Genomic DNA, 14,813 nt, shown 5'->3' with positions numbered 1-14,813 from the left:
GTACCAGGCTGAAACCAGGAACCAGAAACTCAACCTAGGTCTCCCATATTGATGGCAGTGACCTGATTATGTCAGCTATCACCTGTTGCCTTCCAGGGCACGAATTAGAAGGACGTTAAAAGCAGGTGTGGAGCTGGGATTTGTACCCGGACATTTCAGTATGGGCTATGTATCATCTAAACTGCTTTACCAAATGCCCAAATCTAATTTTTTTTTTTCACGAAACACTGATTTTTCATTCCATACTGTGAATTAATTCTGCATAAGGAGACTGAAAATCTTGTGGAAATGGAATATAATGGTAAGGCTTTTTGTGTCAGAAATTTGAAATCTATATGCAATGTATAGGAGATTTATATAGCAGGCTTGGTAATCCAATTCTTAGAAATTGAGTGGGTTGGCATGAAAGGGCTTTGGATAGATCTCAAGGTGAGTTGTGGAGGAAAAAGAGTGAGCCGGAGTGGACATAAGTTAGAAGAAACTGAGACAAGAACTTGAAGACAACTATATGCTGGAGATCAAGAAAAAAGAGAATTTTTAAGGGTAGGGTAGTCAGCAGGTTTACAGAGACCCAACAATTCGGTAAGTGGTGAACAAGGTGAAACTGGATTAATATTTGTAGCTGCAACAGGTGCAGACAAGTCCTGTGGCAATGATTTAAGTATTTTTCTCTGACATCATAGGCAGTAGAGATCAGACAGTGGAAAATACAGGAGGGTGGCAGCACATAGTAGTGGACCACTGAAGAATGAGGATTTCAAGGGGTGTGCCCCATAGGCACACTGGCTAGTGCAGGGCCACTGCTGAGTGTGACTTCTGTCAGAGCAGTCTGTCCCCATGGAGTGAGGAGGTGCTGGCTTTAGTTGCAGAGTGGTGTTCAGCAGAAACCTGCCTACTCTGGGGCTGCCACTTCCCATCTGTGTCCCTCTTTTCTTGCAGACAATTGTACCTCACCACTGATAAAGCAAGATGACAATCCCTGGACATTTCCATGATAAACTGCCTGTCTTGCACCAAAACTGTTAGAATATATACACTGTGACAGCTAATTTCATTTTCATTATGTAATAGGTACCTCCTTTTGAAAAATGTGAGACAGATGGAAAGAAATAGTAAAAAGATGGCAGAGATGGTGGCTCAGGAATGATGGAAAGATTGGGGGAATTCCAGAGAAGGGGAGTGGAGTTACTGTGGAGAAAAGACAGAAAATTGGAAAGTAATCATGTTCATTCTAGGAAAGGCAAAAATGCCATGAAAAGGAAGAAGGTTGTATTCATATATTCATTCTTCTTTCTTCCTCATCTCATCACTCAGCTGTGTGGTGAAAAACTCTAACTCTGACTTTAATCATGAATACTTATCTGCGGCTAAGAAACCGAAGATCCATGAAATTAATAGTGACGGTAAGTATCCTACTTACGGGTGGGAAGTGGAGTAGCTGGGACTCATACTGGCACTTCTGTATGGGATATGTCAATTGCAAACATGGCTTAACTCACTGCGCCACAATGCCTGCCCCTGGACTGGTTTTTGAAAATGCAATTTGGTGATCAATATTGAATTGGAAATTTTTTCATTGTTTAATAAAGGCCATTTAAAAAATTTCAACTACCATCTATTAGCTCTATAGTTACAAAGCAAAGAGCACCAGAAGTGCAGCTAGGACATAATCACTAATAAGGGACAGTCCTTTTCAATTATTGACATTTAGCTAGATAGGAAACAGCACTTTATTACTCCAATTTTTCTTATTTGCTGTAGACCAGTGAAATGATAGAAGCATCCAGAGCTGTTTGGAAACCAGCTAGCAACCATGTCAGGCTGCAGAGAGAATGTGATTCAAAAACTTGCAGTTGGACTTTGTTAGGAGGTGGCTTCAAAAGTTTCATGGAAAATGTGTATTATCCCCCCCACTACATTTTCTACAAACTATTTGAAATCCTTTTGTACTTGAATGTCACTGCTCTCAGTAAAATAATGAAATGGCAAAATAATAGAGAAAACGATCTAAAACGACTGATTGTTACCTGTGGTCCACAGTACCCAGCCTCTGCATTTGTGTTGGGTCATCTGCTGAAGCATATGAACTTCAGAAAGTTTAGAGGACAATAGAATTAAAAGATGTTCATTTTTTTCCCATGGACTTTTTGAAGTTCGTTCTTAGAAGGAGTGCGTATTTCTGTATGATTGGATTTCTTGAATTTTAGGTGGTACTCTGCAAGAGATCATTGTTACTGAGAAGAAGAAGCGGCGTTTCATCCTGGAGCCTCCAATAGTTATTACTGATGATGAAGAAGAAGGAGAAGATGCTGTGAGAGCTGAAGAACAGGAAGATGAGAAAATACAGAATAAGGAATGTAGGGAGGAGGAGATGGAAGTTAAAGAAGAGAGTAAAAATGGAGATGATAAAGGGAGTCCTGTGCTGATGGAAGAAAATTCATACAAGATATTTTCAAGTGACAAGTATATGCATAAGTCTGCTGGCCCACAGCGCAATTCATTTGAAATTAATGATGAGGAAACATCTAATGAAAGTATTTTTGTGCTGTCAAGTGATTCTGAGAGTAGCCTAGAGGCTATTAATATGAGGATGCCAGGTGATGAACCCATCATGACTGTGGAAAAACCACGGGAAAAGACAACTAAAAGAGTATTCATGAAATCTGGTAAGACAGTCACACGCAGTATACCTGTCCCACCAAATGTCCTGGCCAACCAATTGTGCCTTCTGTGCCTTTGCTTGTCTGTCAAGTCTGCCTATCCTTCCTGCAAACCTTGTGCCATCTAAACAACCTCCTAGTGGCCGAGAAAGGCTGCTCTCCCTTTTGGAAATGTGGGGAGAAATGTTCAGGGTTTTTCTATGTTCCTGTATCTTAGTTTTTCTCTGTTCCACTCACCTAGAATGCTTATTTCCTACACCTCTTTTTCTTTCTTTTATTTTTACAGATTTTATTTATTTTTATTGGAAAGTCAGATACACAGAGAGGAGGAGAGACAGAGAGGAAGATCTTCCATCCATTGATTCACTCCCCAAGTGGCCGCAACGGCTGGAGCTGAGTTGATCCGAAGCCAGGAGCCAGGAGCTTCTTCCGGGTCTCCCATGTGGGTGCGGGGTCCCAAGATGTTGGGCCGTCTTCGACTGCTTTCCCAGGCCACGAGCAGGAAGCTGGATGGGAAGCGGGGCCACCAGAACACAAACTGGCACCCACAAGGGATCCTGGCGAGGATTTTAGCTGCTAGGCTACCGCGCCGGGTCCCTACATCTCTTTTTCATAGAACTAAACTAAACTGTCACTTTGCTTTGAAGCCATGAATCAGGTGACTTATTTTTCCTGAGTTTCCAAGGTTCTAGAACTTGTCTCTACTAGAACACTAATCACATCCTTTTAACATGCTTCTGATTCTGTTGCCTGAATCTCCAGTAAGCCTTTTCTTGGGAGGACTCTTATTCATTGTTTTTCTCTCAGGATTTAGCCTTGTGCCTGGCCTATATCAAAACTTTAATAAAATTTTTAGTTATTTTCCTTTGAGAACCAGAGAGAGACCTTTCATCTGCTGACTCACTCCCCAAAAACCCAGGAGCCTGGAACTCCCGTGTGTGTGGCATGAACTTGAGCCATCACCACGGCTTCCTAGGGTGGGTATTTTACAGGAAGCAGGAATAGAGGAGCCAAGATTGATAACCATGCCATCCAATATGGAAAGTGGGCATCCCAAGTGGCATCTTAGTTGCTGTGCCACATGCCCACCTCTAACTTTTTTTTTATTTTTTATTTTTTTAATTTTTTTTTTTTTCCGAAGCTGGGAACCAGGAACCTCTTCCAGGTCTCCCACACGGGTGCAGGGTCCCAATGCATTGGGCCGTCCTCGACTGCTTTCCCAGGCCACAGGCAGGGAGCTGGATGGGAAGTGGAACAGCTGGGATTAGAACTGGCCCCCATATGGGATCCTGGGGTGTTCAAGGCGAGGACTTTAGCCACTAGGCCATCGTGCCGGGCCCTCTTTTTTTTTTTTTTTTAAAGATTTATTCATTTTATTACAGCCAGATATACACAGAGGAGGAGAGACAGAGAGGAGGATCTTCCGTCCGATGATTCACTCCCCAAGTGAGCTGCAATGGGCCGATGCGCACCGATCCGAAGCCGGGAACCTGGAACCTCTTCCGGGTCTCCCACACGGCTGCACACGGCTGCAGGGTCCCAAGTCTTTGGGCCATCCTTGACTGCTTTCCCAGGCCACAAGCAGGGAGCTGGATGGGAAGTGGAGCTGCCGGGATTAGAACCGGCGCCCATATGGGATCCCTTCGCGTCCAAGGCGAGGACTTTAGCACTAGGCCACGCCGCCGGGCTCCTAACTTTTTTTTTAATGAATGGATGACTCGAACTATTGATTCCTGAGTCTTTGGGTAGAAAAGCCAGCAGCATGGGTCTGAGTGAGAAAATGCATTTGGCTTGCATATTGGCTCAAAGTACTACCTGGATGGGAGACACTCGATAGGGCAAGTGAATGAGCTCCGCCATCCTCTTGTTCCTTGGACTGTGTGTGCCTCTGTTATCCATACAGCCCAGCCTCTGGTAGCACACCCAGGTACCCTCATCGTTTGCTCATGATAGCATGCTGTCTAGTTTGCTGTATTGGCAGCTGTGTGATTGACATGGTAACATCATGCCAAATGACCAAGGCAAGAGTTAGCAGGTTTCAGACAGCTTTATTTATAGGTGTTGCTCAGGTTTTGGCTGTCGGAGCTCCTTTGGGGTATGTATTTCTGTCAGTTGTTTAATACTGATTTTTAGGGTACAAATGAGCTACTCTCTTTTCAGATGTTTCTGGACGAAAGAAATGCAGGCGTTTAAAGAGGAAACTCAGTGACCAGAAAGCTGGAACATGTGACACTGGGTAGGTACTTCCGGGGCTCAGTTGAACAGGAAGTGATCTGAGAAGTTGTCACATAGTCTATTGGGTACTTGAGAAGAGGGGGTGAAAGTCTTTTAGAGAATTTTTTTAAACAAGGTTTTTTTTTTTTTTTTTTTTTTTAAAGAGTCCCACTGCTTTGAATTAGCAATTGCTCTTATTCGTGTATGTCCTTGTGACTATTACAGTTAAGTTAATGGTACTTAAGGATGCAATATATTGGTTATTTCTATTTCATCATGCTATAAATAGCTGACACTGAGAACAAGTTGAACATTTAAACCAGAGACGTGTTAATACCTGAAGAAAGAAATTAACCTGTTTTCTCATTTAGATTCTAGAAAGTTTGCACTTTTCCCCTTAAAACTATAGAATAGTAAGCATAATTTTCTTTGCTTTCACTTTCATTCATGAGTAATATATATATTTACATTTGAATTATCTTATGAGAGAGCTAATGTGTGTGAAATACTGTGCTTTTTTTTAAAGCTTGTGCTTTGAGACAAGAAATGCATGTTAAGGTAGGGGCGAAAGGTTGGGGTGCCAGGCTCTAAGAGAACACCTTTGACTTGAGCAGGAAGGCTCTCTGTGTCTCCATGTCTCTGCCTTTTGCAGCCAGAAGCACCTTTTTGTGTGCTCTCTTAGATCTTTTTACGGGGAGGTCTTTAGGGACATGTTCTTGTGTAGCATCCAGGTGGCTTTGCTGGAGAGTGTGATGAAAGGGAGAAGTTGTCTTTTGGTGTTTTTTTTTGTTTTTTTTTTTTTTTTTTTTTTTGCAGTCTGTACATCCAAAGAAGTCTACCCTGCTAAGACTCTTAAAGCTGTTGCCTTGGTTCTTCCTGTGTCAATTTGGAGGCTTCCTGTTGTGCTTAGCACTATTCCTGTGTAGGCTGTTTTCTGGTCATGGTGTCTGATGTAACCAGTTTGGGGTATTGTTAGTTCCTCTGATGTGAGGGCACTCAGCTTGCAGTAAAGTTACGCAGGCCTCCAGGTGCAGGTATATTGAGCCCCAAGGCCATCTTTCCCTGAGTGCACTCACAGGGCTCACACTCTTTGCTGAAGCCTCCTCATAGTTCAGGATTTCATCTGCCACCTTTTTGATACCACTTTGTCTTCTAAAGCTCTGTGAGTGGAGGCAGAGAAGTGTGAATTAGGCTTTGAGATGAAGACCCTGGTGTTCATCTCCTTTGCCTTATCTGTTATTTTCTTTTAGCCCTAACCCAGTCTCTTCGCAGAGGTTATTTTGTGATTTGAAGAATTAGTATTCGTTTTGGCATAGCCTTTAGTCTCAGCAGTGAGGTCAGAGAGTCACTGCATTTGTTCTTGTTTTTATCATCTTTCTGGACTTAGGGATCGTTTCAGCCAAGATAGAAATGCTGTGTTACATAAGTCATTCTTTTGCCAGGACGGGTCCTTTATGTGGTCAGTGCTATATTCTGTGCTGTTTGAATCAGGCTTTGAAAGAGGGGTAGCATTGTGGTTTAGTGGTGAGACCATGAGATTCAGGACAGAAGGTTTTTGTTTTTGTTTTTTTTTCTTTTTTTGTCTCTGAGACCTTTAAGCAAGTCACCTAGCCTCACTCAGTTCCCTCAGTTGCAAAGTGGAGATGGTCAAAGTGATAACAAATTCTTTGAAGGGTGATTGTAAGGATTTAACGTGCTAATGCAAAGGAAGTTATTTGCAAATGGTGAAGTGCTACACAGATTGTCGTTCTCCGTAGGAGCTAAGCCTTGGAATATACAGACTAGGAAAATGAATCTGGAGAGGGTTTGTGGTTTACAAGAAAAAGAACCTTCTACAACCGTAGGCAACTGCCTAGGTTGTCTTGTACCTAAGCAAGTGTTACACTGCTGGGTGAAAAGCAGCCAGTAGCTGGCAGGCATTCTGGACCTGCTGTGTGCCAACTATGTGTTAGCTACACCAGTGTGCCAGCATAGCTTATCCTTCCTCTCACCCTCCCTCCCTCCCTCCCTCCCTCCATCCCTCCTTCCTTCCTTCAGTTCCAGTCCTTCCCATCCATTCCTTCCTTCTTTCTTTCCTTCCTTCCTTGCACATTGGAAAGGGAACAGCTGAGGGCATGTTTGACAGGGAAAGAATGACTTCTGTGGTCTTCCATGGATTGGACCACTGTTCTCGCAAATAGGCAAAGGGACTGAGACAGAGTGGTTTAGAAAGGAGAAACCAGAGGACATGTTTGGGTCAGGCCAAGGTACCTGCCCATGTGACACACCTGGGCTGGGCTAAATAGTGTCACAAGCCAAACATCGGTGCTTGCAAAAGCTGGAGCTAGGAGCTGGACTAGACTGCAGTACCAGCCCGTGAGTGTTGGTGCAGGAGGTGGGCTGTGTCAGGCTGGGCTGCAGCACCCACCAGGATGCAAGAGAATAGGAACTGGGGGCAGATTCTGCAGGGGAATTGTGAGCTCACCTCTGTGGGACTGTAGCACCAAATGGTTTATATGGAGGGCTGGGGTAATGTCAGGCCGAGCCAGACTGAACCACAGAACTCACCTGACAGGAAATCCACTTGACACTCGTCAGTACTAGGGCTGGGAGAAGGCTTGGGCAGGGCCAGGCTGCAACACCTGCCAACATATGTAAGGACTGGAACTGAGGGCAGATAATACCAAGCAGGGCCATTGCCCCCCTTGGAATGCATGAGATATGTGTCTGGGAATAGGCCTGATAGGGGGAACTTGGGGGAACTCTCCTGCTAATTCACAGCTCCCTCTGGGAGCGTGGGGACCAGAGCTGGGGGAGGGCCAGGCCAGGCTAATCTGCAGCACTTGTCAACATTTGTGTTGGCTGGATCTGGGGCCAGGCCAGGCCACGCCAGGTCTTAGCACCTGCTGATAAGGATGGGAGCTTGGACAGGGTATGGGCTGTACCCAGCTGGGTTGGGCTGTAACACCTGCCAGCAAGAGCTGAGACTGCAGGTAGGCCACAGCCAGGCTGGGTCAAATCACTCACCAGCACATGCAAGATCTGGGTCTGGTAGGGGAACTCTGGGAACTCCCCTGCTTGGCTGCAACACCTACTGGTAAGTGCAAGAGTCAACCCTATCCAAGCTCCCATCACCTGGCCTGGGTCCAGCACCCGCTTTTGTTTGCAAGAGCCAGAATGGGTGTGAGACAGGCCAGGCTAGGCCGTGGCATCTGCCAGGTCATGTGAGAGCTGATTCTGGGAATGGACCAGGTTGGGCTAGGCTGTAGTACCTATTGGTGAGAGCCAGAATGGGTGTGGGGCAGTCAAGCTAAACCATAATACCCACCAGTAAGTGCTAGGACTGGAGACTGGCCATGTCAGTCTGGGTAGCAGCATCCAATGGCACACATGAGATCCAAGGCTGGGAGCAGGCCTGGTGGTGAAACTTGGGAAATTACCCTGCTAGGTATAGTTGCTTTTGGTGAGCATGAAAGTCAGGGCTGGTAGCAGGCTAGACCAGGCTGGGTTACCATACCCTTTGGCACATGTTTGAAATGGATCTGGGGGCGGACCAGGTATTATCAGTCCACAGCACAATGGGTACTAGTGAGAGTCAGGTCAGGATTGGACTCCAATACCCGCCAGTTCACATGAGGGCTTCAGGGTAGGCCAGGCTGAGCTAGGTTGTTGCACCTACCTGTGAGAGCTGAGACTGGGGATAGGCTGGGCTGAGCCAGGCCATAGCACCTGGCAGCGAGTGCCCAGACTGGGGTCAGGCCATCTCAGACTGGGCCGCAGCATCTGCTGGCACATGCAAGACTGGGGCTGTGAGTGGCCTGTTAGGGGAACTTTGCTGCTGCTTCCACTGGTGAGCATGAGAGCTGGGAGTGGCGGTTGGGCTGATCTGGGGGCAGGCCAGGCTGAGCTAGGCTGCTGCAACTGCTGGTGTGCATGAGAGCCGGAATGGGTGTGGGCCAGCCGTCCCTCATCTATAAAGAGGAGGAATGGTCGCTGGGGGTCTGAGAGGGATAAGACAGGTGATGAAATCAGTAGATCCCATAGGTGAATAAAGGCCCGTTTTATCTCCTCTGGTATTGTCAGAGGCCCTTTGGGAGTGTCTTTGGCGGCCTGATGGAGGGGTCTGTCCAAAACTGCAAAATTAGGTATCCGGTTTCTGAAAAATCTCACCAGTCCTAAAAATGAGAATATGGAGTCTGCATCTGTTGGTGGTTGGAGTTCTTGGGTTTTGTCTCCTGTAAGTGACTTTTGCTCTGGTTGAAGGAGAATTTCTAGGTATGTTACCTGTGGGGACATGTGAGTCATGTTAGGCTGGACTGTGCAAGATCTGGAACTGGCAATATGCCTTGCAGGGCAAATGTGGGCACTCCCTTGCTAGGCTGTACCTATTGCTGCTGAGCATAAGAATCCGGGCTGGGGGCGGGTCATGCTGGACAAGGCAGTGGCCCCTGTTGGCATATATGAGGGCCAGGTCTGGGGAAGACAGGACCTTGAAGTAGGGTGCTGACAATGAGAACAGACAAGATCTGGAAAGAAGAGCTGATGTGGGGGAATTATCACTTTATTTGTGCCCAGATGAATATGGGATAAGGGAGAATTGAATTTAAAATGCCTCTGAGGTTTGTGGCCAGTTGTAATAGAAGTTTGATCATTGAACATGTTGTACTAGAGATATATTAGTTGGAAATTTGCCTTATGCAGTTGTAAATTGAGAACCAGTTCTTTTTTTAAATATATATATATATATATATATATATATATTATTAATTACATTGCATTATGTGACACAGTTTCATAGGCTCTGGGAATCCCCCCACCCCCTCCTCGTACCCTCCCCCCATGGTGGATTCCTCCACCTTGTTGCTGTATTACATTTCAAATTCAGTCAAGATTCTTTCATTGCAAGCGTATACCAAGCATAGAGTCCAGCATCTTATTGTCCAGATAAATTCAACAATGAGAACCAGTTCTTGAGAAAGAACTTGAGATTATAACTGTATACAGGTGTGAATATCAGTTCTTTTGAAGTTGAAACCATGGGCCTTATACCTCCAAGAATTTGTAGAGTAAAGACAAATGACTGTGTGTGAATAGAAGCTTGGGAAATGTACTCATTTAAAGAGTTGGAAGGAAGTGGGGGGTGATCAGGTGCTTAGTTTCTCTTGGCATGACCTTTATATGCACACATTTCTACAGCTATACAAAACTGAGTCAATTGAATTCACTTTTTCAGAAAATCCAAGTGCAACATACCTGGATGTTTCTTGCTTGAACTTGAGACTTCCAAACGATACACTGGGAAGAATTTCAAGCATAACAGGGATGAATTGGCACAGAAAATCTACAAACTGATTAACCGCACTGTCTTTGATCAAAAGGTATAGTTAATCAGTAAATTGTCTATTGAGCACCTGCTAAATGTCAGAACTCTAGAGTACTGTGTGGTGTGCTAATCAAGTACTATTGCCCTTGTGTGATGTCAGTGTAGGTAGGGAAAGGGATGCATGTGTGAAAAGAGCAGAGAATGTTTGTGGGTTATGGTGTGTGGGGCAGATTGTATTACCAGAGGAGATCCAGCAGAAGGAGAAATACCGGAGAGCCTGAGTGATCAGGGATTAAGGTTATCTCTAGAAAGTGAGATTTTCTCTGGCCCTTGAAGGTGGTGAGTGGCGAGAACAGAACGGAGAGGGGAGAGGACATGTGTTGAGGCTTGACTGTCTGGAAAAGAGGGTTAATGTTGAAGGGTAGAAGGAAAGCGTGATATGCTTTGGGGCAGGTTATTTAACCTCAGTTTGCTTTTATTGTCTGTACAATGGGAGCAATAACTGTTCAGTCTTCCCATAGTATCCAAGAAGGACTGGTTCCAGGATCTGCTCCTCCCCACTGCCAGAACCCAAAATCCATGGACACTGAAGACCCTTATATAAAATGGTGTAGTATTTGTATATAGCTTACATGTGTCCTTGGACATTTAAATCATCTATTGATTGTGTATAATGTCTAATACAAGGCAAATACTGTGTAAGTAGTTGTTATACTGTATTTAAGAAATGATGCCACGAAAAGTCTACATATTCAGTACAGATGCATTTTTCCCTATCTATGGTTGGTTGAGTCTGTGAATGTGAAATTTGTAGTACGGAGGCCAGCTGTACTTACTACCTCAGCACTCTTGACAGGGTCTGTAAGTTGTTACACATAACGTGCCTAGAACAGAGTCTAGGGAATAGGCAGCTCTGACCATGTTTTGATAGCATAGGACTAGATAAAAGAGTTCCTTGGGAATCATGTCGGAGGAGGTTAAAATTAAGTTGGCAAGCACTACTGGTTGAAATGTGATGTGACATGCACTAGTGGCTGAAAGAAATGAATTTGACAGTAAGCTGGGGGCACGAAACGCGGGCAGAGAGACCTTTTTGGTTATCAGGGTTTTCAGGCTTCATCAGCTCTGATCACAAGACTTTCTGGAAGGAAGTTCTCATATCTTTGTAAAGATTCCCCAGGCTTCAGTGCCCTCCATGATGACAGTCGTGTTACATCAGATGAGTAGCACCTGAAGCCTTGTTGGTCTCAGGCAGAAGTTTCATCTCATCTGTTTCAGCACGCTTGTACTTCTCTCATCTCGGCCACTGACTTTCTGTCTCTATGCACTGAAGCACAAATGCTACATTCACGGAGTCTTAACAGTCTCCCCCACATCCTGATAAACTGTTAATTGCCTTTATGTGACTTTCAGCATGACTTTTATTCTCCCCTAGGACTGTTTTGATTTGTTTTGCCCTGTGAGTAAAATTTTTTTCTCCAACTTGCTCTGAGTCAAGAACTTAGGGGAGAAGGGTCCTCTTACTTTTTTATTAGAGGGGGAAAACAAACTTTTGCGCGACTCTTTTCTGGATTGCCTGAAACTGCTTTCTGATTCCTTCAATTTGCTCTTCACTCTCAGATGCCTGAGAAAATTGAGATTGGCTGGAACAAGAAGATGCTGAAAACTGCTGGCCTATGCAGCAGTGGTGAGCTACAGTCCCCAGAGAAGCAACGCTTTGCTAAGATTGAGATTTCTCTGAAAGTCTGCGACTCTGCAGGTGATTGCAATGGTGTGACAGTCCTGCCTGGCGTTGTTTTCTTATGAAACTGCCTGTTAAATTCTCCTTAATGGTAGCCTGTGTTACAGCTAGAACTGTCATTTCTGATGGAGGGGGGATGTTGCTTAGACATAAGATTATTGGATGTCTCAGCATTGTTGTGAATCCAAGTTACAGATTTTGTTTGTTTGTTTACGAAGCTTCCCTTGCTCTCTGCATTTTTCCCTTGCCAACAGCAAAATCTTCATTATCTTAGTAGCCAAGATTCAAGGTTACCTATATGTAGTCAATCACCAACTCTCCATTCACAGTGACACTCCTGTCATTCCTTCTCCACTTCTCCCTCTCTGCCTGGATATTGGACTTCATCATCTCACCCATCTCCCTGTTCCATTTAGTCTCCTGCAGGTCACTGCATTGCTGTCCTCATGAGAAACTGAGGGTTTTTCAAAGCCGAAAGCCTGACTTTCAAGGGTCACTGTGATTGCTCCCTGAACTCTGCACCTCTCACTGTCCCACTACCAAGCTGTACTTGAGCAAGGTGCTCTTTTACATTGGACCTTCCTTTTGCTCACATTTTCCATCACCCCCAGAGTGGTCTTCCTCAAACTGTGAATCCAGTCATTTGTTCAGGGTCCAGCTCAGATCCCATTCTCCTAGAGTATCTCCTGTCCACTCCTGTTTCTGGAGGACAGAAGCTGGACCTCGCCCAGAGTATTTCTAGTACCCTGTAAAAAGATGAGCACATGGGAGGTGCTCTATAAAGCTGCTCACGTTGGGGCCCTGTGCCTTGAGCAAAACTAAGTTGGAGTGAGTGGAAATTTCACTGTCAGAATCCTGGGAAGGTAAGGGCCTGCCTGTCTATGCTTCTGTAAGGCAGCTCTGTGACCGGTGTGTGTGTGTGTGTGTGTGTGTGTGTGTGTGTGTAAGGGTGGTGGGGGTTGAAAGTTGAAGGGTTGTTGGATAGCAGACCAGAAGAGAATCATTTTTTTCCCTACTCTTGATTTCTTTTCATTTCTCTTCCAAGACCGACTCCGTGATACTTTGATCCATGAACTATGCCATGCAGCCTCCTGGCTGCTTGATGGTGTCCGCGATTCTCATGGTGATATGTGGCAGAATTATGCCAGAAAATGCAATATGATACACCCAGAGCTGCCTAAGGTCACCCGTTGCCATAACTACCAAATTAACTACAAGATCCTTTATGAATGTACTAAGTGCAAGAACAGGTAAGTCCCGTCTCTTCTGAGATTTTCCAATCATGACTTTATTGTGACCTCCAGTTAACTTTATAGTAATTTCAATGAGCAAGGAAAATGGCCCCTCTGCCTTGACCCTTTCTCCTTTCTGTTCTCTCATTTGAGTTGGCTTGTCCATTGTTGCTGCTGCATGCCTCTAGTCCTTGAGAAACCACAGAACATCCTTGCTTTGTGTCCAACATCTGAGAGCTAATCTGGAGGCACAGTGACTGATTGCTTTGTTGTGTGCTGTCTCTTTCTTACCAGGGTTGGCCGCTACACCAGATCACTGAACACCAATCTCTTTACCTGTGCCAAATGCAGGGGAAAGCTTGTCCTGCTGCCGTTAACCCAGAAAGATGGAACCCCCATCCGGCCCCATGTGAGGCCATTTGCCAAATACGTGAAGGAGAATTATGGAATTATTTCTAAGTCAAAAGAAGGGATTACCCATGGGGAAATAATGAAAAGGCTCAGCAAGGATTATGTTGCTAAGAAACAAAAAGGAAATATTTAAGGTCATCCAAAAAAGTGTGTTTTTGTAACTTGAATTCTTTATTGATAAAAGTTTTAGAAAAAAGGTCTGCTTCTGTGAAATTGTGCATTTTAATACATTAAAAATATTCATGTTGTGAGGAGTGTTCATAACCAGCGGTGCATTGCTGGTCAGTTTGTACGCCTCATGGTAATCTGAGACCCTGTGGATTCACTTGGGCCTCACTTTAACTGTGTTGCCTTAACACGTGTAACAAAGTGCAAAAGAAAAATAAGATTTTGAGATTGGTAGATCGAGAGTAAAATAGTCTGGGAAGAGAACAGCTTTGAAATGCAGAACACTTCAAAATCATGCTGCTGTCAGATGTAATCTTAAAATCTTATGTGTAAAAGACAAACTGTTTACTGTTTCATGAACTTAATTGCTGGTGATAATACATAAAGTTGCTTGAATTATGTAATTGTTCATGAAATAAAGTTTAATGTTTTTGTTTTTCTCTGAATCTCACATAGTGGCTCAATCTGTTCTTTGAACCCTTGTGCCTAGAGTGGAAAAACTCAGATCTTTTGTGCAAGACTCTGGGTATTAGAAGCCCTCCAGGATGTGTCTAGGAGAATACTCCCCATTTTGTGTTTCTCTGACTTTGGTGGCTGCCCACAACTACTTTAGCCACCTCCCTGCTTCTGGAAGATAGCAGAACTGGAGTTAACATTCAGTTTGTTTCCTAAGGCTGCCACAACAAATGAGCACAAACTGTGGATTAACACAACACACAGGTATTATCTGTTCTGGAGACCAGAAGTCCGGTCTACTCAAATCAAGGTGTTAACAGGGCTGCATTTCTTTTTGGAGGCTCTAGGGGGGAGAATTTCTTTCTTTGTCTTTTCCAGATTCTAGAGGCCATCACATTCCTTGGTTCATGGCTCCTGCTTCCCTTCCATACCAGCGACATCTCTGCCTGACTTACTCTTTCTCCCTCTTCCACTCCCGAGGATCCTTGTGAACCCACCAAAATAATCTAAGAGACTCTCCTTATTTTAAGTTGCTTATTAGCAACCTTAATTCCTCTTTGTCATGTAAGACAACAGATTTACAAGTTCTAGGGATTACAGTGTAAACATCATGGGGGGGTATTTTTGGA

The 14,813-nt window shown here is 44.5% G+C and overlaps 1 protein-coding gene across 1 annotated transcript; it reads left to right on the top strand.

Annotated features, from left to right (window-relative positions):
• Nucleotides 1-2,457: 2,457 nt before the first annotated feature.
• Nucleotides 2,458-14,082, top strand: GCNA (germ cell nuclear acidic peptidase). Its single transcript, XM_012929826.3, has 6 exons — nucleotides 2,458-2,666; nucleotides 4,821-4,896; nucleotides 10,087-10,231; nucleotides 11,797-11,935; nucleotides 12,963-13,167; nucleotides 13,444-14,082. The coding sequence occupies exons 1-6, from the start codon at nucleotides 2,468-2,470 to the stop codon at nucleotides 13,691-13,693; spliced, it is 1,014 nt and encodes a 337-aa protein (XP_012785280.2). The 5' UTR covers nucleotides 2,458-2,467; the 3' UTR covers nucleotides 13,694-14,082.
• Nucleotides 14,083-14,813: the final 731 nt, after the last annotated feature.

Source organism: Ochotona princeps, chromosome X (genome assembly GCF_030435755.1).
Source record: "Ochotona princeps isolate mOchPri1 chromosome X, mOchPri1.hap1, whole genome shotgun sequence".
NCBI classification, from domain to species: Eukaryota; Metazoa; Chordata; class Mammalia; order Lagomorpha; family Ochotonidae; genus Ochotona; species Ochotona princeps.
This window is presented reverse-complemented; position numbering and strand designations above follow the sequence as displayed.

Bases quoted from the DNA above. Each gene is read 5' to 3' on its own strand.
- GCNA (XM_012929826.3), top strand. From the start codon at position 2,468: ATGCATAAGTCTGCTGGCCCACAGCGCAATTCATTTGAAATTAATGAT. The intron at 2,667-4,820 runs GTAAGACAGTCA...CTCTCTTTTCAG, and splicing joins AAGAGTATTCATGAAATCTG to ATGTTTCTGGACGAAAGAAA. The intron at 10,232-11,796 runs GTATAGTTAATC...CTTCACTCTCAG, and splicing joins GCACTGTCTTTGATCAAAAG to ATGCCTGAGAAAATTGAGAT.